Here is a 24,070-nt window from a genome sequence, read left to right on the forward strand (position 1 = left end):
CTCTTTTCAATCAAGCCTTTGAAAATCTCTTCCTCCAGTCCTGCTCTCGTGTCCATAATGTTCATGTCTCCTAACTTCTCTTAGTTTTTGTAGTTTCCACCAGATGATTAGTGTATCTCAGCTTGTGAGAACCATGTATGTATATACTTGCACACATGCAAAACAATATAAATATTGCACTGCACTTTAAAGCAATATCACTAACATGTATATAGACAGTTACATTGATTATTCCCAATTTTGCCACTGGATGATTCCACTTGGAGTCTTGCCATTAGTTTCAACTAAACACGTCCGAAATGAAATTCCTCATGATTCCTCTACAACTCAGGTTTTCCTTCTAAAAATCCTACCACTTTTATCAATGCAATCAAAACTTGAGTCACCTTACACTTATTCCCTCTTTTTAATCCTTCTTCCTAATTTGTGATTAAGTCGTATACTTTTCTTTCCAAATCATCTGTCCCTTTGCAGTCACAATTGTATTATTCCACTCTAGGATCTCTACCTGCCTCATATCTAGCTAGTTCCTCTAACAGTCTTCTCTGTGACCCTCCAGAGCCTCAGACTTCAGAAATCCAATGTCAAGACCAGATCAGTCTTATAGCTACACTAGCAACCATTATGGAGCACTTGTTCCAAGCCACTTAGCACTGTGCTAAATGATTTCCATTCATCCTCTCACTTAATCTTCACAACAATTCTATGAGGTACTGTTATTCTCATTTTACATATATGGCAACTAAAGCATGAGGAGTTGAAGCGGATGCCTAGGCCACAAGGCATGCAGGAGCTAACATCAACCTTCACACCTATGCACTTTGATGCTGACCCTGGCTTCATAATTCATATCCTGTTCTGCCTTCCTGCCAGCTCTCAGATTTTCAGAAACGCCAGTGACGTCCTGTTTCCTACCGACACGTTTAAAATTCTTCTTCCTAGCTTACATGGCACTCTAGAGTTTTATGTCATCCTGCCCAACCAATCATATCTCCCACCTCCCTCAACACGTTTCCCCTTGTGGAATGAGTCAGACTCTGCAGGCCCCTGAACGCCCCATGCTTGCTTTCGCTTTGGTGCCTTGGTTGGAATTCTGCCTTATTCTTCTAATCTAGTTTGTCTTCCTGTGTTAATTTATCTCTTCTAGTTCTACCCACAGCCAAAGTCCAGGTTCCACTTCCTTTAGCAAGCCTTCTCGAAGGACTCCATGCCTCACTGATCTTCCTCCTCACTGAATGCCACAGACCAAGAACCCATAGTGTCCTCCTGAGGAACCAGCACAGTCCCAAAGTTCACAGAACTCAAAAGAATGCTGGTAGATTGATTTGCTCTACTATCATCTCAACAGTGCTTTCCTCGGGTGTAGCATGATGCATTTCAACATAATTAAAATGACATGTTAGAAATGTTGCTGATGGGGTTGTTGGGGCAATGACTTCTTTCAAAGTCTTCCCTCTATTTACTTCACTCATGGAAGTGAGTCTCATGGAAAGCTATGTCTTAGCTGAAAGCCTGTCTTCAAAGTCCTTTGTCAAGGAAGTTTTCTGTTATGAATAAATTAATATCACAAGTAACTTTTTCAAGTGTTTCTCCATACAATTGGCACTCCTAATAATGAAAAAGAATCAAGCTTCTGACTCTGCACATAGTGGCAAATATTGGCATGTGTAATTTGGGGCCTGTTAGGTGAAGATCCTTAAGTTACCACAACCTATTGGTAGAGTGTCTCTAAAATTTGGATGCAGCCAGTCCCAAACTGACTTGTAAAAGTGTCAGCTAGGACAGTGTTTCACAAACTGGGATTGGAGAAAGACCACAGTTCTGAAAGATGCTGCTTGGTATTTCTCAGTGCTACTAGATGGACTTGGTGTTGAGAGTGTGAGAATGGATGGTTTTCTCCACGCTTATTATGTAATTTCATGTGGCCAACATTTAGTGTGCCTGCTAAAATACTAAGTTACAAGACTTAACATGACCAACTTTATCTAACGTAGAACAAATTAAAATATAAATAACATGCCTTCTGGGTGCTGCTTAGTATCTATTCATTTTAAACACAAGATACTGCCCTTCCTAGAAACTATAGCACTGGGACTGGTGATTTCTTGCCACTCTGATAGAGGTCACAGGGCCTGGCCATGATTGACATCCAGGAGGGATCTGTCCCAGCTGATTTGGACACATTAAAGCATGGGACATTCTTCTTGCTAGATTATGGACATGCTGTGTTGTTTTCCTGTTGAACTTCCTAAGGTAGTGGTTCACATATGTGAGGTCTGACAGTCTACCTCACAGAATTGTCCTCAGTAGGTCTGATGTGCAGATTAGGAATCTGCAATTTATTTTATTTTGTTTATTTATTTTTTGAGATGGAGTCTTGCTCTGTCGCCCAGGCTGGAGTGCAGTGGCACAATTTTGGCTCACTGCAACCTCTGCCTCCCGGGTTCCAGCAATTCTCCTGCCTCAGTCTCCTGAGTAGTGGGGATTACAGGCAAGTGCCACCACGCCCGGCTAATTTTTGTATTTTTAGTAGAGATGGGGTTTCACCATGTTGGCCAGGCTGATCTCGAACTCCTGACCTCAAGTGATCCACCCACCTCAGCCTCCCAAAGTGCTGCGATTATAGGCGTGAGCCACTGTGCCCAGCTGGAATCTGCCATTTAATTAAACCAGCTCCGTGGGTGACTCTAATGCTGGTGTTCCAGGGAAACACATCTTGAAAAGCACCATCCCCAGGAACCAGCTTAGCCATAAAGTCAAGGATGTAATAATTCTTGAGCTACTACAATTGAGTAATTACTATGTTTACATCCCTATTAAAGTTGTTATCAACCATGGCTGCACATCAGAATCATGGATAAAGCTTCATAAAAATGCGTGTGTCCAAGCTTCACTCTAAGTATAAAGGATTCCAACTCAGTCGGTCTCCTGGGATCCAGGGTACTGCAGATAATTCTGACGCAGAGCCAGGTTTGTGCCCCAGTTCAACACCAACAACCTCCCAAATGATTATTCCCATGCCATTTAAAGAGCAAAGCAGGGTTAAACTCTGGGGTTTCAAAGTTAGGGTTTAGTCCACATAATATGCACACTGCAGTGATTTATAATTGCTTTTGTTGTTACTGTAGTTAAGATATATTGAACATTTATTATATGCCAGGCTCTGTGAAATGCACTCTACCAAATTATTTCATTTAACCTTCACAACAACCTTTTGATGTGGACATTATTACCTCATTCTACAGATGAGGACACCATAGCTTGAAAAAGCCAAGGTGCCCAAGGGCAGTGGTGGGATTTGAATCCAGGTCTATTGACTCAAGTCCACATGTAAAAAACTGCAAGCCCATACTCCCAAATTTACTTCCTGCTTCCACTTCCTGCTTTATTTTTCCCTTCTCACTATTGAATATACCTATACATTTATTTATTGGTTTATTGCCCTATCTGAGTGGAAAGCAAGCACCACAGAGGCAGGAATTTCACTCATTTTGGACACAGCTGTTTCTCTAGGGTCTAACACCGTGTCTGGTAGTGCCTGGTCCAGAGTAAGTGCTCAATAAACATTTATTAAATGAGTAAGCTGATGAATGATGGTTAAATAAAATTATAAGGGCATTCTGGGAAACAGTTACAAGAAAGAAAATAAAGGAACTATTTTTCCACAAGACTTCCCTTATTTCTGTTGGTTTATTCTGTGAACTGAAGCCAGGTCCTGAAAATGTCTGTTTTTAAAAAATAGTAGGATGATTTGTACATGCATTAAAACTGATGAATATAGAAGTGGAAAGGCTTATCCACATGACTGCTATGAGCGGAAGTGAGACTGTTTTAAGATCTTTCTCAAAATAGGTGGTCGCACAGCCCACCTCACTTTGTGCACAGCACACTGAGTCAGTGGCTAATCTGAGATTTGGCAACTACTTAGATAACAAAACAGCTAGGTGTAATGATAACTATAATGGTACCAGTGTAAGATTAAAAGTGGCATCATTCTGACAGGCTTCCTAAAATTAACATATGCATATTTTATGTCATGTATTTTAAGTATTAGTTCTTTGGTGCATAACTTACGGCATGAATTTACAAAAGAGAAATATTCCAATTCTGAGTATGCTTTGGATGGTTATGCCATCTATAATAAAAATCCAAATAGTTCATTTTATTAATATTGATAAAAATTCATAATTCAAATTTAACAAGTTTTATAATACAGAATGCATTTATGCCACGACAGACACACAGCTGAGCTATTTCTTCTTAACTAACACAGACATTTGCTGGAGTATGTAAATGCTAGAAGGGTGTAAAGTCCTTTGTTACTAATGCTCTTGTGTTAATAATTGCACAATTTACCTTGTCATCAGGAAGCACGTGCCAAATAGAGATTGTCTTTTCCTCAACTTCATTGTTGATAGACAAGTAAGAAGGTTGATAGATTTTGGTTGGTTCTAATATTAATACCTTGAAAAGATATGGCAAAGAAACTAATATCAGTGACTTAAGATTGAAACCACTTAGAGCTTCTGTAACACCCCAGCACCAACGTAGAGGATTATTGGATGAGCTTCTGAATCTGTTCCTGCAGTAAACCATTTCAACTTCTGATTGCTATTATTCCTATGAATCCTCCAAGCATTTTACAGTGTTTATCAATTATCATAAGGTTCAATAATGCATCACCTTGTATTGCTAATAAGCTTGGAAATAAATTTTTGAAGTCCATATATGGGCTCAGCTATCCTCAGGGTATCTACTAGTGATAACTTTAAAAAATCTTCTATTTTATCACGTACTACATAAGCTATTTCTATAAATATAAATGTGTCAAAGAAAGACAGAAAAGGTCCGTACATAGAATGTCACATCCTTATTTTAGTTTTTCTGCTATCACACTTTATCATACAGATGTAGTAGTATGGTTTTCATACCCATGTAAATAAATTTAGAAATGGTTTTGGTTATTCCTGAGTTTTATATATAAACCAAAGAAACAAACTTAGCTATATGAAATAATAAACACGTTTTTGCACTGCCTTCCAGATGAAACTGGCATCTTCAATAATGATACATTTAGCCTTGTAAGAGAAAAAGAGAAATAAAATTTGTTCCTATTTTGAAGCTCTATGAGGAGTATGTGATAAATGAGTTGAGAATCTCATCAAAGGACAGCATGAAGTATTATATTATTACTAATATCTCGCATTTGGAGTGAATAATACTAAAATAATACACATGCCCTGACTTCAAAGGTACTACAATTCATTATCTACTTGTATAGATGCTTAAAGGCATCTTCCGGGCCCAAATTTCCTAGGCAGACTTCACTAGGAATGTTTGAAAAAAGAAAAGTCAATACTTAACTATTAGAGAAACTGAATAGTCTTTCTTTCTTTTTTTTTTTTTTTTAGAGACATGTTGGAAACAAGATTTTACTGAATTTCAAATTGGTCCAATTTTGGAATAGTCTTTCTACTCTACTGCTTAACACTCAAGAAAATTATCTTTAGAACTAATCTTGAATCAAGCAAGTTTTCCAAATAAAAGTGGAGGAAAACTCCTTCAGAAGGCTCCACCCATAAGGAATTACAGATTCGTAATACAGTAAAACATGAAATGCACCCTTAGAAAGAAGACACAAGAATCTGGGCATATTTGTTTTACTCTAAACTTACCTTAACAGTGCATTTACTTAAGGTACAGGGAACTAGAGAAAGGGAGGTAGAAAAACCAATTTTTCTTTACTCTTTGAATATTAAAAATGTTAAGGGCTCCAAGAATTCTCAGTCAGTCTCTAGCTGTGAAAATAAGATGGGCTATGCCACAAATAAACACACAGTGAGAGTCCATAAGTGAACATATTCTGACTCAGGAACAAACTCATCCAGTGAATCAAAATCTTAATTCCAATCAACAGAGACATAAGCAGTAATGATGAATAATGAAAATCATTTTCCCATCTAAACTTTGCAGAAACGGTGCTCTCATATCTGAGTATCACAATGTATATGAAATCAAAATAATAGAGAATAAAAGGTGGGTTTCCCAAAACATCATCCAACTCTCTTCATTGACAAGTGAGAATATACCCCATTCCCAAATTATGTGGGCACACTATTATATTCAACAGAAGAAAAGAAAAGCACTAACTCCTCTCTTGTTAAATTATGTCTTTATTGTCATCTCAATATTTCTAACAGATAAAATCTGAACTATGTGTCCCTAACTTGAGACAGGAAATAAAAACAAGGTTGTAACTATCATTGTCTAATATTTGTTGAGCTCTTTGCTCTATCCTTGAAATGACAAAATGTGAGAAATGCATAGCACACATTACAGAGGTCACAGAAAGGCTGGGAAACAGACCAGGGAATGGAGGCAATTTGACAAAGCCTTAAAGCTAGATACACCTCACTTATGAGTTTATATATTCTTGCTTTTAGTTTCTTGTTTTTAGGTTAATATTATAATTAACTGCTAATTTCATGTATCTGAATCAAAAAGGAAGACTGCAAGGCCTATAAAGAACAGATATTAACCAGATGTTTAAATTTCTACAGGGTCTTTGAAGTACCATACTTCTCTCCTAGTTCTCTCTCCTGACATTAGATAATGAGTTGATGGTCTCCAAACTTTTCACTGTAAGAAGGAAAGGAAATATACCAAGAGGAGAGGTAAGAAAAAAGAATAAGTTGAAGTGATAAATGATGGTACCATTCAAATCATTTCCCAAATAAACCTTCAATTTTCTTTTGCCTAGAGTCACAGTTAATTCTTGGAGAAATGAGAATGAATACAGTATTGAGATAAATAAAAACAATCAAATAATATTTTCTAAAATAGGCCATCCTGGATTTTATTTAGATACATTTCAAAAGAAGGATAATGTTATCATCCTAATCAATACCTACTGCAACCTTTGTAGTGTGAGTCATGGAAGATGCTATGCTAAGGACATAACAAGTTGCAGTGACCAAGATCGCCCCACAGATACTAACAGGCTGCCTTTCTCTATGAGGGAGAGCACGGGTGGCAAATTCCAGAAGTGGTTACAACTTATTACCCAAATATTGGTCCTGTTTTTCTGCTATGCTATCATGGATATTGAGATTTAAAAATCATCTATATGGCTTTCATTATTTTTTAAAGCAATATCTTTACAGTTTCTGCTGTGCTTCATCATACATGTAAATATAAGAAAACAATCAAGCGGTTAATCCTAAAGCAATTTCCATTAAATTTGGAGCTTCTTGGTAGACTGGCATTTTCTGGAACTCACACAGGTGAAGTCGTTGTAGGAAAACTCAAGAAGAACTACAAAATTGTACAATTTTGTCCTCTGTGTAACAACAAACTACAGAAAAGAAGTTTTGAGTACCCGAGTTATGAATTCTGATGTAGAAGTAGTATTTAGAGATGAGGGGGAAAACACTGCACTTTAGAGTCTTGTCACAAAAAGACAGACCCCAAATAAGCCACAGAGTTTCAAGAAGGAAATGGATTACTGAGAAAAATCAAATATGCCATAAATATGTTGGCAAGATAACACCTATGTGCCTACCACTTGCAGATAACTAAGTGTTAACATGCTGTCATATTTGCTTCGAAATGTTTTCTAAAGAAATGAAATGTTGCAAATAAAGTTGAGGTCTTCAGGATCCCTTACACAATCCTATCATCCCCTTCCCAGATAGAATCCCAGAATATTCAGCAATTCCTATGCCCACCAGCAGGCTCTAAAAATGCTCTTGTCTCCATAATGGTGTCAACCGTTGTAAAATGTTTTAATTCTTTGAGTCCAATGGGCAAAAAAATAGTGTCTCATTTGATTTGCATTTTCTTGACTAACCAGAAGTTAATTATCTCTTCATATAAATTTTTTATTCTTTTTATTTTTATTTTATTTTATCCATTTATTTATTTTGAGATGGAGTTTTGCTCTTGTTGCCCAGTCTGGAGTGCAACGGCATGGTCTCGACTCACTGCAACCTCTGCCTCGCAGGTTCAAGCGATTCTCCTGCCTCAGCCTCCCAAGTAGCTGGGATTACAGGTATGCGCCACCACACCTGGCTAATTTTGTATTTTTAGTAGAGGCAGGGTTTCTCCATATTGGTCAGGCTAGTCTCAAACTCCCAACCTCAGGTGATCCACCCACCTTGGTCTCCCAAAGTGCTGGGATTACAGGCATAAGTCACCACGCCCGGTCTCTTCTTCTTTTGCTTATCACTTTATAGGATTTTTTTGCATATTTGGCAAATTGACCATTTTGCACAGTTTTATAAAACATTTTCTCCCTGCCTAGCAGTTCCTATTTGGCATGTTCACGGTGTTTTTTTTTTAATCAAACAAAAATATCCATTTTTTAGTGAAATCAAATTGGTGAATATTTTCCTTTAGGACTTAAAAGTCCCTTTCTTGCTTAAGGATGCCTCTCTGAACTGGTGTTTATACCTATATTCTCCTAACTTCTCACTTAATATTTTCTGGTTTATTTTTTATATTCACTTATTTATATTTATATTATGACAAATTCTGTCAGACAAATATTTTTTATGTTCACTTATATTATGACAGACAAATTCATATGATACTAATCTAAATGGGCTCAAAGTGACTAATTTGAATGGTTTCCTTTCATAGCCAGTTTTCTAGTCGATCAAGTCAACAGTCAATTAAATACCTGAATTCTATGTTCTCTTCTTTCACTACATTTACTGCTACTGAGAGCACCAGCTACAGGCAAGCTGCCAGCTCATTCTAAGGTAAGTGTTTTCCTAGGCTACACATTATCTAGGCTAGAAAATAAAGTGAAGTGTTTCAGTTAGAAAGGCTTTCGCTTAAGGATCCTGCTGAGCTCAAGGCTCCATCTGGAAGCAAGAGTAAAGCATGCTCATGTCAGCAATGGATTTAATTAAGTGAAGTAGATGATCCTATCAACAAGAACTAGAAAACAAGATTTCACAAAAAGAATTGAGAACTGTCACCACCTCTGAGTATGGAAGATAGAGATTAGAGAGCTCAGAGAGATTTATGGCATCACTTTGATGTGGAAAGAAATTTGTACACACAGGGAGTTGCCAGTAATTCTTGCATTGGATGCTTGACAATATTAAGAACTATCAGGAGGGGCATGGCACCATCTGAGAAGAGCAATAGATTTTTTTAAAGTGTGTGTGTGTGTGTGTGTCTGTGTGTGTTATACATTTAAATCTATATATCTGAAGTCCACTAGAGACCAGCCAAAATGAGTCGCAGACCAGAAACTGCAAGTCATTATTTCCCACGGTCTAAAATGTTGTAAATAGTGGTTGGGGATATTACATCTAACTCTGACCCACCTGGGTAATGGGTAGTGGGGATGGGATAACAATGCAGGTAAGCCTGATACTTTTCACCACAATACAGGAGATAATACTGAAGACCGTGTCAATACAACTGCAGTATTAAGGAAAAGCATACATTGGGCTGGCCTGAAGCTAAGCCAAGAGACAATCTTTGCATTGCTTCGGAAGTACACTTCACCACTTATGAAAAGGAACCACCCAAATTCCATGGCAAAAACATAAAAATAGATCTCATTTCTCTGATTTTGAGAAGTTATTTTTAAAAGTAAGCTAACGCAAACCCACGTGCAGGAAATAAAGGTATTAACCAGATGACTGCAGTTTCAGGGCATAAAAATCAGCCCCCAAGCACTGATACAATCACAGTACAAGATGTTCTTTAAATAGAGAAATGTACTTAGATTTAAAGGAAGAGTACTCACTGGAAACCTAACCACAGTAACATCTGTCTTTGTGGCCTCGACCAGGAAATCCATCCAAAAGTCCACAAGTTCTTGCTTGGCCACAGGCTGTTCTGTGGTCAGTTTCACAAAATGCTTATATATCAAAATTGTCTCTACAATAGACTTGAGGTACCTGAGAAGGAAAAGATATAAAACATGTAACAGACAAATTTAGAACCACCTGTTCCCATGTATCCCAGTCTAATTCTGTAAATGTAATTTATGTATGACATTAATAGTTATGCATTCAGATTCACCAAACGTTATTCGTTATTTGTTATACATCATGTGCTTTCACACTTTTTTTTTTTTTTTTTTTTTATGTTGAGACGGAGTCTCGCTCTGTTGCGCAGGCTGGAGTGCAGTGGCGCACTCCCGGCTCACTGCAAGCTCTGCCTCCCGGATTCACGCCATTCTCCTGCCTCAGCCTCCTGAGTAGCTGGGATCACAGGCATGCGCCACCACGCCTGGCTACGTTTTGCATTTTTAGTAGAGATGGAGTTTCACCATGTTGGCCAGGCTGGTCTCGAACCCCTGACCTCAAGTGATCCGGCTGCCTCGGCCTCCCAACGTGCTGGGATTATAGGTGTGAGCCACCACGCCCAGCCGTGCTTTCACACATTATCTCATTTCAATCTCACAAAAACTCAATAACGTTGGTTATTTTATCCCTATTTTAGAGATGAGGAAACAGGCTTAGAGGGCTTGGTAACTTGGACTAGGACCACACATCTAGTTAAAACATGAACTTTAAAATGCCTAAATTCTATTCAAGGAAGCAGTTAATGCATTTGTTTTTAATTATGCTTCTTTGAGGAAGCTTTCCTAAATAGACACTTCATAAGAGATCATTATTTAGCTCTGAAGCAACTCAGCTTACATATTATACAAATACCCTCAAACCTAATAAGACAGATGGTGCCTCAAAAGAAAAAGTTAGGAAAAATGAGGAGTGGGATAATTATAGGTGATAATAGCTATGCAGGCACTTTATGGACTATAAACATGGAAGTTAACATTCCATAAAAATTAAGTTAGTGGAACCTTAAGGCACTGTTTTGCGGCTGCGAGTACCATGGCATAGAATAGTGCCTGTTTTCTTGTTAACAGAACCAGGATGCCTAAAATACTGCCATCAGAATGGTCACTGTAAAGAAATAGCAAATGTGACTCAATATCATGTGTGCATCTATTGGTTCCTTTATTTCATATCACTTGCTGAATGCCTACTGCTACACACAGTGCTGTGGGGATAAATATCAAAAGGTGTTATAACACCAAGAATAAATATCCATGGAGATATGATTAAAGAGAGAGACAACTTAAAAAGCTATACCGTCAGTATCAAGAGAGGCATAACTAAAGAATGACAGAAACACTAAAGAAGGGACTTGGGTGTGAGGAAGGGCTCTAGGTCAAGGTCGGCTTTATGAGCAGGTGTGATGGATGAGTGTTCCCCGGAGAATGTGTGCATTGTGAGAGGCATGCTCAGCACGTGCTCAGACACTCATGCATGAAACCGGCAGTGTGGTATGAAGAGACAGCAGTGTAAACCCAGGGGTGTGACAAGAGCCGAGGCTGGAATGGCTAAAGGCAAATCTTGTTTGCTATGACAAAATGATGGACTTTATCCCTTAGGCTTTGAGGAACAATTAAACTATATTGATTTAAGGATTTCAGTGCAGGGGAAGTGTCAGGTGTGCATTTTTGAAAGATCACTGTGATCTTTAGAAAGATCCCGGGGGAGGATTGGCTAAAGGAGACCTGAACATGAGGAAAATTCTTTACAAAGCCATGAGGGCCTAACATGGTGGTCTCTTCCTCACACGGTTTCTGTGATGAAAACAGCTGAGTCGGTGGCCTGGGCTCTGAGCAGCTCTGGAAAGAGACTTTCACTATATCATGGTTAGCCTTTTAAAGGTTTTATAGCTAATGATTAATCGCTACATATGATGCTAATAAAAATTCTTTTTCTTTTTTCTTTTTCTTTTCTTTCTTCTTTCTTTCTTTTCTTTCTTTCTTTCTCTTTCTTTCTCTTTCCTTCTTTCTCTTTCTTTTTTTTTTTCTTTTTTTTTTTTTTTTGGACAGAGTCTTGCCCTGTCGCCCAGGTTGAAATGCAGTGGCACGATCTTGGCTCACTGCAACCTCTGCCTCCTGGGTTCAAGTGATTCTCCTGCCTCAGCCTCCCAAGAAGCTGGGATTACAGGCACCCGTGATCATGCCCAGCTAATTTTTGTATTTTTAGTAGAGATGGGGTTTCACCCAGTTGTCCACGCTGGTCTCAAACTCCTGACCTCAAGTGATCTGTCCACCTCAGCCTTCCAAGTGCTGGGATTACAGGGGTGAGACACCACGCACCCAGCCAACATTGTTTTTCAATATGGTCCTGAATGCAGATGGAATTTTGTTTCCACCTTTCCAATTACCACATAAATAATGATGAGATTTGGGTGCACTCCAAGAACAATATGAAATTAGAAAAACACACATATATAGGAAACACTCAAATGTGTCAGTCAAATCCTAAGAAGAAAAGAAAATCAAGAATGAGAATTCCAAAACTGAGATTAGATTACAGAGGAAACAAAGGGTGTATGTTTGGAGTAGAGGTCTAACAGCTGCAATAGAAATGTGGTCTCAGGCCCCAAACATAAGTTATATTTGCAGGTGCAAAATGCGTGGCCTCTGCATGATTCACATGGGTGACACTGGCCAACCTGGGCCAGTGGGTTGGTCAATGTGCAGGACAGGCTAAGTCAGGAACCTGCTGACATCAGCTATGTCCAAAGTCATCAGAATTTATGTGTAACACATTTTATGAATATCACAATTTTCCTCTATATTCTGCATTTTATTTTATAAGCAAATAAAATCATCTAATTGTCAGTTCAATAAATATAATATGGGAACAATATGGAGCTGTTTATTAAAAATAATTGTATCAACATATAATAGCAAATTATTACCATGCTGGTGTCTTCAGTTTAAAAAGCTTTTCAGATGCTTGAATGACTCTCATATGGTCATTGGCTAGGACACTGGCTCCCAGAAAAAATCCAACTTCCCAGTAGCTCTGGAGTTTTTCCAAGTTTCCCTTTTTACCAAGAAGACTACTTAGCTTCACCCCTAGAATACAAACAGGAAGTAGAATGTTACAAATGCACCCCAGACAGGTAGAACCAGGTTTTCACTAAAAAGTAAAATTAAGCTTTCATTCCTCTTTTCAGATTAAAACAGCTTTGTTAAGTTTCTGATTATTAAGGTGGTTTCAGTTCACTGTAAAAATAAGTCATAAAAAGGAATGGAACACTGATACATACCATAGATGAACTTGGAAAACATGCTAAATTAAATAAGCCAGACCCAAAAAGACAAAGGTTGAGTGATTCCACTTACAAGAGGTACCGATAACAGTCAAATTCCTAAACGTGGAAAGCAGAATAGAGGTTACTAGGGACTGGGGGAAGAAGGGAATGAGAAGCGATAGTTTAATGTGTACAGAGTTTTAATTTGAAAAGATAAAAAAGTTCGGGAGGTGAATAGTGGTGTTGGCTGCGTAACAGTGTGAATGTTCTTAATGCCACTGAAGCGTGCACTTCAAATGGAAATTTTTGTTATGTACATTTTATCACAATAAAAACTTTGGTAAAAAAACAATAGTAAGTCAGACTAACCAGAAAGGCACACAGAAGAAAGTGAAAATTAACCTTTAATTTGAAAACCCAAGGATAACTGCTATGGTCACTTTAATGTACATAAATCTAGAATTTTTATATATGACAGTATATGCATAAATTAAAAGGTCACAATACAAACATTGTTATGTAACCTTCTTCTTTGTCTTTTTATAACATAGATTCTTAAATAACTTAAAAGGAAAATCTCACCTTTTTTATGCTGAAATTCTATCAGTTGAAGTATAAATGTATACAGTATATATATTTTGCAAGAGTAAAATGCTATAATAATAATTTTAGACACAAAAAGTTATACACTTAAAACATTAAAGAAATAAGGAAATATGCCTGACGTGGTGGCTCACACCTGTAACCCCAGCACTTTGGAGGGCTGAGGTGGGAGGACTGCTTGAGCTCAGAAGTACTAGACCGGCCTGGGCAACATAGCAAGATTCTGTCTCATGAAAAAAATTTAAAAATTGAAAAAAAAGAAAAAACAGAAAAAAAAGGAACTAGACTGACAGATAATACTGTCTTGTTATGTCACTGTCTTAAAAGTCCTGAAATCTGGTAATGTAGATACTCCAACTTTGTTCTTTTTCAACACTGTTTTGGGACTTCTATGTTCTTAAGGTTTCATTAGATATTTTCAATTCTACTGTGTCTTGTATTATTTTTTCATTTTATTAGTATTTGTTTGCTTAAAAAGAATATATCCTTGTAGCATTGTTTGGTGCCACTAACATCCACCACATTAAATTGTTGGGAAAATTATCTGAGATTTAGGAATAAGGCAAAAAGGTAGGACATATCATTTCAATATCATACGAGAGGATAAGGCCACTCAAGGACTGTCTCAGGAAAGTGACGCTAGTTCATCTCATTATGTACCACTTATTAAAGGCTCCAGACATACAGAAGTTTACTTGTTAACTTGCAGACTTTTGTCCAGTAGAGATGCAAATTTCTGTAGAGTGGAATGAATAAATCCCTAAGATTTATGGCCTATGGACATAAAACAGCTTTTTTTTTTCCGTAATCAAACTCAGATATCTTATCTTAACATTTCTTTGTTGTCTATGAATAGAAATGTTTTTTGAACTGTACATTCCATCTTACTAGTTTCCATATTAGTTGAGTTAAATAAAATATTTTATATGTGTCTATTTCATATTTGCTGAGGGTCATGATTTTATATGTGTCCATTTTATATTTGATGAGAGTCATGATTTTACCTTTTTGAAAATTATCTGTGAATGAAATAAAATAACCTTTAAAATTTTTCATGTTACTTTTTATCATATAATTCAACTCAAACCACAAGTATTTCAGGGAAATGTCCATTTGGGAATTCTTCACATTTTGTGAGGGTAAAGAGGGAACAGCTTTGCCACTGCTGTTTCACAAGATGAAAAAAAAAATTATACATGCATAGGACAACACCCACGGTCTTCTATCTGGACATAATTTTTTTGTTGTTGTTTTTGAGACAAGGTCTCACTCTGTCGCCCAGGCTGGAGTGCAGTGGCATGATCACTGCTTACTGCAGCCTTGAATTTCTGGGCTCAAGTGATCCTTCCACCTCAGCCTCCCAGGTAGCTGGGAATACAGGCATGAGCCACGATGCCTAGCTAATTTTTGGGGTTTTTTCTGGAAAAACAAGTTTTCGCCATGTTGCCCAGCCGAACTCCTGGGCTCAAGTGATCCTCCTGCTTAGACCTGCTAGCTGAGATAACAGATGCTACCACAACTGGCTAATTAAATTTCTTTGTAGTTTTTACTTTTTATTTTTTTGTAGAGACAGGGTCTCACTCTGTGGGCCAGGCTCATCTCCAACTCCTGGGCTCAAGCAATCCTCTCGCCTTGGCCTCCCAAAGTTCTGGGATTACAGGCATGAACCACCATACCTGAACCAATAATAGTTTTAAAATAAAATTTCAGATGCACTCTTGAACCTCAGAAGTTCATTTTGTGGTGGTGATATTTGGTTTTGGCCTTGCCATACATTTATCACATGATCGTGACACCCAACAAGCATTTGGATAAAATGTATATTTTTGATGTCAATTAGTATTTTAGCATATGGATGTATCACAATTTATTCACCCAAATGCAGATGGGTGGCCATTTTTATTACTCTAAACATTCTTGTACACACAGCTTTGTGTATTTGCTCAATTATTTCTTTATAATAAAGTTCTAAACGTGGATTTGTTAGGGACAGAAGACATGCCCATTTTTAGTGTTGATGCATTTTTGCCAAATTGCCCTTAGAAAATGCTGTACCAATTTACACTTTCACTGGAGGCATCTGACAATAAGCTCTTACCCACACCCTTCCCAGTGAGGGGGACTATCACGTGCATTATGACAGAGGAAAAAAAGGAACATTGTTTTTTTTAACCACTGAGATTGGCTCTCTTTTCATGTTTGTATTTCTTTTGTGAATGAGCATTTATGCTCTTTGCACAAACTTGTTTCTACACGAAGACATTAATCTTTTAAGTATGGAGTTAAGAACATGGCTCTAATTTTTTATATTTAGAAGTCCGTTCTCTCTCTCTCTCCCTTTCTTTCTCTCCCTCTCTCTCTTCCTTTCTCTCTCTCTCTTCCTCTCTCTCTCTCACACCCACACAGAATATAGAAATAAACATCTTAGTGCATAAAATTTGTTTTGTATTTAGGATTTTTTCTATAGGATAGAATTTCAGGATTACTGTTATACTCGGTTCTAGACTACAATATTTTTAGGCTCATCATCCATAGGGAAAAATTAATAAAGCACAATTCATGATGTTCAATTGTACCTTTTAAACCAAGTCCTTCCAGATCAATATTTTTCTCTATTTAAAAACATTTTGGTTGAATTTGTAAGCAATGAGCAGTATGTCATTGCTATGTTAACAACCAGTTCACCATTTATTTGATTCAGTTGCATATTTATGCAATTTAAATGCTGACAATGCTGTCATTGAAATTGGTTGATTTACACTGAGGATTTTTTAATAGTTTAGTTTTTATCATAGTCTTATCACCTTGCAGCTGTTATTATGTTCAAGGCTGTTTTAGTGGAAAATGGCAGACTTTACTGAATACTCAGATGCCTAGCACTGTGTGTACTGAAAATATTAACTCTCTCAATCCATACACCGCCACAATGAGTTAGAGATTATCTCCCTTTTGTAGTAAGGAAAAATAAAACCCAGAGAGGTTTAGCAACATGTCTAAAGCCATATACCTCATAAGTGGTGGAGATTAGATCCTTTTTAATTTTCCATCATAAAGAATCTCAAACATACATCAAAATAAAACAACAATGAATGACCATATTTTCAACAATCGTTAACATTTTGCTATTGCTTCATCTCCCTGAATATTTTTGCTGAACCATTTCAAATTAAATTGCAGACATCATGACATTCCACTCTGAAATATTACAGCATATACCTAAAAAATCTTCCTACGTATTCTATTCCATTATTGCACCTAACAAAAACAATTCACTGATATTATCTATCATCTAGTCCTGATTCAGATTGACTCCCAAATGTCTCTTACAGTTTTTTTTTTCCAAACCAGAATCTAATCAAGGAACATTAATTGCATTTAGTTTTTACATCTCTAAATTTTTCACTTTTTTTTTCTTTTTTTTTTTGAGAAAGAATGTCACTGTATTGCCCAAGCTGGAGTGCAGTGGTGTGATCTCTGCTCACTGCAACCTCCACCTCCCAGGTTCAAGCGATTCTCCTGTCTCAGTCTCCCAGGTAGCTGGAATTACAGGTGTGAACCACCACACCTGGCTAATCTTTGTATTTTTTTAGTAGAGATGGGGTTTCATCATGTTGGGCAGGCTGATCTCTAACTCCTGACCTCAAGTGAGGCCCACCTTGGCCTCCCAAAGTGCTGGGATTACAGGCATGAGCCACTGCATCCGGCCTCAATCCCTCTACACATTTTTTTTTTTATGACCCTGACTTTTCGAAAAGACAAGGAGTGCTATAGTGCAGGGTCCTCAATCCCAGGGCCTCAGTCCCAGGGTCCTCAATCCCAGGAGGTGAGTAGCAGGAAAGTGAGCAAAAAGCTTCTTCATCTGTATTTACAGCCATTCCCCATTGCTCTTATTATTGCCTGAGCTCCGCCTCCTGTCAGATCAGCGACAGCATTAGATTCTCATAGGAGCGTGAACACTATCGGAACTGTGCATGAGAGGGATGTAGGTTGTGTGCTCCTTACGAGAACCTAATGCCTGATGATTTGTCACTGTCTCCCATCGCTCCCAGATGGGACCATCTAGTTGCAGGGAAACAAGCTCAGCGCTCCCACTGATTCTACACTATGGAGAGTTGTATAATTATTTCATTATAGATTACAATGCAATAATAGAAATCAAGTGCACAATAAATGTAATGTGCCTGAATCATCCCTGAACCACCCCCTATCCCTGGTCCATGGAAAAATTCTCTTCCACAAAACCAGTCCCTATTGCTAAAAAGGTTGGGGAGTGCTGCTATAGTGTTCTCACTTTCTGATCTGTCTGATGTAACTTCTTGGGATTATTTAACTTATTTCTCTAGAGCTTGTGATTCCTATTAAGCGAACTTTAGATCTTAAGATTCAAGTTAAACATTTTTGGTGAGAATATTTCACAAGAGTTGCTGTACACTCGGCCAGATGTGGTGGCTCACACCTGTCATTCCAGCACTTTGGGAGGTCGAAGTGGGCGGATCACTTGAGGCCAGGAGTTCAAGACCAGCTTGGCCAACATGGCAAAACCCTTTCTCTACTAAAAATGCAAAAATTAGTTGGGCATGGTGGCATGCACCTGTAATCCCAGCCACTTAGGAGGCTGCAGCATGAGAATCGCTTGAACCTGGGAGGTGGAGGTTGCAGTGAGCCAAGATCGCACGACTGCACTCCAGCCTGGGTGACAGAGTGAAACACTATCTCAAAAAATTAAAGTTAAAAAATCAAAAAGAAGAGCTGCTGTACACTTCATAGTTATCATAATAAAGTCCTAAGGGCACATGTCTGGCCACCCTATTATTAGTGATATAAGGATGGATCACTGACAGCTGGGTCCCTCCATTCTACAGGTACATTTGTTTCTTTGTGACTAACAAGTTATCTATAAGTTAGCTTTGGTATCATGTAAAAGGGGTAAAATGTAATTTGTTTTAAAAAAAGCATTTCAATTTAATACTTTTAGTTCTAATTGATGATCCTTGCCAGAATCAATTATTTCAACATCACTCTCATTATCAGCTTTATTATTACTTTATTAACTATAATAGTGTACTTTTGAAGAATACATTCTCTGGAAGAATAATACATTTACTATGTAGCATACCTCAAGAAGAGCTGTATTTTTTTTTTTTTTTTTTGAGATGGAGTTTTGCTCTTGTCGCCCAGGCTGGAGTGCAGTGGCGCAATCTTGGCTCACTGCAACTTCCATCTCCCGGGTTCAAGCGATTCTTTTGCCTCAGTCTCCCAAGTAGCTGGAATTACAGAAGCATGCCACCACACCCGGCTAATTTTGTAATTTTAGTAGAGACAGGGATTCACCATGTTGATCAGGCTGGTCTTGAACTCCTGACCTCAGGTGATCCACCCGCCTTGGCCTCCCAAAGTGCTGGGATTACAGGCATGAACCACCATGCCCAGCCTAAGAAGTGCTATATTTCATCAACGGGATGAACTACAGTATCTCTGAAAGAGGAAGGAAAAGTACTTACTTCTTTCCTTATAACTTCTAATTTTCTGAAAAGGTGGTCACTTCCATAGGTGACAAAGGAGTTTTTCAGTGGTTGGTGATAGATTTTGTTCTGATTACTTTTCCTTGATTATCTCTATTGACTCATGGATTTTTGTGTACAGTAATATATATTTTATATTCAATATTTTTTAATGTTCACTGAAAATGATATTTAAATAGTGGTTGTCTGAATTCCAAACATAGTGTTCTTTCACTATATCATCACTGTTGGAGACTCAAACCTCTAAGTATAACTCTCACCCATAAAATGTTTCACAATTGGAAAATTCCACAGAGGATGGAAGCATCATCTTGTATTTAGCTAAAGTTTGAATATTATTTTTAAGGCTTGCAAAGGTGAAAACAGGAAGAAGATGTAGGATAAGGCTCTGTGTTTTTAAATCCTAGCTCTAAATAGCCTAAGCATCAATGATTCTTCAAAAACTGGAAAAGTAAAACACAGATCCATGAAGCAATTAGTCATAACCGCAAACAAACACACAACTAGAATTAAGAGTCTTTGGGCAACACAGTATGACAGTTAAGAATCATTTCTTACATTTGAGATCTTAAAATAATACATTTAGGGAGCTTCAGATTGAGTGCTCATCTTAATTTTTAATTGTTTACCCTTTATAAATCAAAATTTCAAAAAGCATCTAAAGAAGGGATTTCATAAGTAAAAGTCTGAGGATTATAAGAACTCAGTAATTCGGAATAATTTATGTTTGCAGAGGCCAACAGGAGGAATGGGAGATATAAATTACTGGAAAAGTTGATTGGAGCATTTAAAGAAAGAATGAAACTATGTGTATCTTTAAAATATGCCAAGTATATTGTCTCATTTACATCATTATTATATTAAACTATTAATTTATTTAGCCAACCTGTCTTTCCTTGAAAATCCATTTAATCCTCTTACCATATAAAAATTAACTTTAGATCAATCTATGTTGATTAGCATAATTTACAATTGAATAGGACTTAAGTTAGTGAGTTTTAACAATGTTTTTATTATTGAAGGACAATACAATTTAGAATGCATATCACAGTATTTTAGAAGCCTAAAACAGTTCTCATGATAGCTAAAAATTCACTGATAAGCCATATTTTAAGTCTGTATATGTTATGCAATTTCTAAAATTTTTAACTAACTTTATATGTTTTCGAATGTTTGTTTAACATGTATTACAAGTGAGTTCTTCCTGAAAAAAATTAACATGTTTCTTTTACATATTAATCACATTTCCTCAAACCTCAGAGTTCTGACCATCTTAATAAGTATTTACCTTCAAAATGAGATTTAGAATAAGTACATTTTCAAACCATTGTCACTGCTTTGCCTACATATGCAAATCACTGTCAATTCCTGCAATAATTTAGAGGCTTCAACAAAACCTCACCTTGAGTTAAGAACAGAACAATAAATATATGACTGTATCAAAATAGAACATATATACTAAAAAAATATATATCTATTGTATATCAATAAAAACAATGAAAAAAGCAACAAAGGAGCAATAAAAAGATTTTTAGAATACTGATACAGGGATTTTGGCTAGTGGCTAGTATAGAGTTTTTAATTTAGTCTTAGACACAAAATTTTATTATAATCATAATTTCTGAACAGCACAAATTGCAATGTACCTTCTCTGATTTCATTGAACCAATCAAAAGAGTTATTTCAGGCTGGGCAAGGTGGCTCACACCTGCAATCCTAGCACCTTGGGAGGCCCAGGTGGAAGAATCTCCTGAGCTCAGGAGGTTGAGGTTGCAGTGAGCCATGATTGTGCCAGTGCACTCCAGCCTGGATGACAGAGTGAGACCCAACCTTAAAAATAAATAAATAAATAAAATAGCAGAGGTTTTTGAAAAAAGCACTAAGAAAGCACAATCTAAACCAGCCTGGGCAACATGGAAAAACCTCATCTTTACAAAAAATACAAAAAAATTATCCGGGTGTGGTGGTACATGCCTGTAGTCTCAGCTACCCGGGAGGCTGAGGTGGGAGGATCACTTAAGTCTCGGGGGTCGAGGCTGCAGTGAGCTGTGATTGTGCCATTGTGCCCTGAGCAGCAGAGTGAGACCCTGTCTCACAAGAAAAAAAAATTATTTCAAACAGACCTTTATACCTTTAATGCCCCTGCTATCCCACAGTAATAAATACTTTATCATTCTTTTAGTCTGGGCATTTAAATAAACAAATTAATATTCTGACTTTATTTAGCTTCAAAGTTTCTCTAGAACATTACATAAAGATATAAGCTCTTCCAAAATAATGTTTTTTTTTTTTTAAAGTCTAGGATTCATTTCTCTTTAAGAAAAGTAAAAAGAAATTCTCCAGTTAAAGTGGGCCAGGTGCGGTGGCTCACACCTGTAATACCAGTACTTTGGGAGGCTGTGGCAGAACTGCTTGAAGCCAGGAGTTCAAGACCAGCCTGGGCAACACAGTGTGGCCACGTCTCTATGAAAAAAAATTTTTTTAATTAGTCAGGTGTGGTGGTGCACGCCTACAGTCCCAGCGTCTTAGGAGGCCAAAGTAGGAGGATCGCTTGAGCTTAAGAATTCGAGACTGCAGTGAGCTATGATCGCATCACTGCGCTCTTGCCTGGGTGACAGAGGGAAAACTGGTCTCTAAAAAATTTTTTTTTTTATTTTGAAGAAAAAATTTCTTCTACAATTCATAGCTTCACTAAGATGAACGTGTTATTTTTTCCCTATGAAAAACAAGGCTGAATATTTCTATGTCTGTAGTAGCTCCTAAAAGGTTGGAAAGGTTCTCTGAAAGGGGGTCATTAGACACCCAACGGAGCAAAATATGATTCCCATAGACAGGATTCCAGTATCTAGAATCTTTAAAAAACGTGATCAAAGCCAAAACCAAAAAAATCACTTGAAATGTGTTCACTAAGATGCCCTAACTTCTTTAAATTCTCAGGGAAAGGCAGCAGATGAGATAACGTCTACAGAAAAAAGGGACAAAAGCACATTCTGTCGATGGCTATGATTCAAAGACGGTCTGAGGAGCCTACTTCCTACCAAGACCACCATTTGCCTAACCTGTTGCTCCTGGGGCTTTGGGAGGCTCTTCCCCCAACACCAATGAAATCATAGGGACAGGTGTGCTTGAGAAACAGCTAAAGGAAACAGCAGAGGTTTTTGAAAAAAAAGCACCACAAAAGCGCAATCTAAAATAGGAAATATTCCTGATGTCTCACAAAACAGTAACCTTATTTGGGAGTTGGGGGCTGAATGCAGGACTCATATCCTCAATATTAGTTTGAGCTGGAATATTAACCAGGGGGACTTTTAGAAGCAGGTAAGATACATTAAAAACTGAATTATGTCCTCATATCAGGATTCTGTACAATAGTATGAAACTCCAAACAAGGAGATATAATGTTTTTTTTTCTCTTTGGGAAGTATGAAAAGACAGAAAGCAAAAGATTTATCTATTCATGATTCTTTTCCTTTGCACAAAGTTAGGTCCAGTTTCTTGATTTCCATGTAAAATATCAAGTTGTAATTACCAACTTTCCGGAGCTCAAAGGAAGATTCAAACTGGTGCCCAGCTGCCAGGAGGAGGACCGCATAATTAATTCCTGACTGTAGTGTTGGCTCAGATTCAAATGCCTTTTTGAACCTATAAAAAACCACAAATGCACAAGTTAACTTTCTCAATCATGAAACCCTGGGTGTGTAATAGCTTCTGTTTGTATAACTCCAATGTCTGAGCAAGTAAAAATATTGCACTGGCCTTCACCCCAGAATCTGGTGTGCTATTCGGACTTAACGCTTCAGAAACTGCTTATCTTTGTCCACAGCCCCCCACTTAGCTCACCCTCAACCTACCTAGTAACCCTAGTCTTTAAAAAAATCCTCTCTTCAATCATCTACCAGAAATACATGAATGTGAAAATTTAGTTACAAGGGCATTTGTTACAAGATGAAAAATTACTCTAAATATCCAATAATATTATACAGTATAATATGGAATAACATATATTCCAAATGTTAGAAAGCTATGTAGTCATTTGTGTTGTAGAAGCATGTTAAAAGTCAGAAGAAAACTAGTGTTTCCAAGCAAAATGTAGTCGTCTACTTGGAAGCCATTATTCAGGGTGTGTGTGTGTGTGTGTGTGTGTGTGTGTGTGTGCAATGAACATTTAAAAATGAGAACCCGGCACATATTTTTCAAAGTAGTTTTTAAAAACTCTTAAAAATATACAGAGCACTGAGGAGGTAACATACTGAAATGATCAATTCCATAAGAATGATATAAAAATGAAATAGACTGTCAATTATAGGATGAAATTTAAAAAAGCAGAGATTGTGTCTCTACATCCTAATTTTGGCTCAGAGAGTTATAAAAAGACTTTTCTGAATATGCATAAAACCTAGTATCAACCTTTGAAAATACTTCAATATTTAAAAGGACCTCAGTGTTTGAATATTTACTTTATTTTCAAGGTAATACTTCCTAGGATACATTTAAGGGTTTCCTCACATGCATCATTAAACGGGCAATGATATTCAATATAATTTCGCTTAGGGGTATGTAAAACGAGAAAAATAAAATAAATGCCCTAGTGACTAAGAGGAACTGCCTGAGGCCAATGCATGAAAAATGAAACTTTAATTTAAAAAAAAATCATGCTGAAGAAAACATAAGAACTAAATGACCATTTGATGATACCAAAAAAAGGTTATGTGGGAAGAAATACATTACAATTCCAAGATAAAAGCATTCTCACCTAAGTCATAACTGTGTAAATAAAAGACAGGAATAGTAAACATAGTGATAGGCACAATAGTGGATACTGTAGGCACAATACGTGTATATTCTTGGCTTTT

At 37.3% G+C, this 24,070-nt stretch overlaps 1 protein-coding gene across 6 annotated transcripts in view; it reads right to left on the minus strand.

Moving 5' to 3' along the window:
• The window catches only part of MAP3K5 (mitogen-activated protein kinase kinase kinase 5), a 243,106-nt gene that overhangs the window by 88,555 nt on the left and 130,481 nt on the right, over positions 1-24,070 (minus strand). For all 6 annotated transcript variants that reach the window (XM_032159847.2, XM_058435587.1, XM_058435586.1 and 3 more), the window contains 4 exons: positions 22,747-22,859; positions 12,754-12,913; positions 9,767-9,920; positions 4,357-4,464 (listed from right to left, as the gene is read on the minus strand). In XM_032159847.2, coding sequence (XP_032015738.1) covers positions 4,357-4,464; positions 9,767-9,920; positions 12,754-12,913; positions 22,747-22,859 — 535 coding nt within the window. The remainder of the gene's footprint in view (positions 1-4,356; positions 4,465-9,766; positions 9,921-12,753; positions 12,914-22,746; positions 22,860-24,070) is intronic.

This window comes from Hylobates moloch, unplaced genomic scaffold (assembly GCF_009828535.3).
Source record: "Hylobates moloch isolate HMO894 unplaced genomic scaffold, HMol_V3 SCAFFOLD_2, whole genome shotgun sequence".
In the NCBI taxonomy this organism is placed as follows: Eukaryota; Metazoa; Chordata; class Mammalia; order Primates; family Hylobatidae; genus Hylobates; species Hylobates moloch.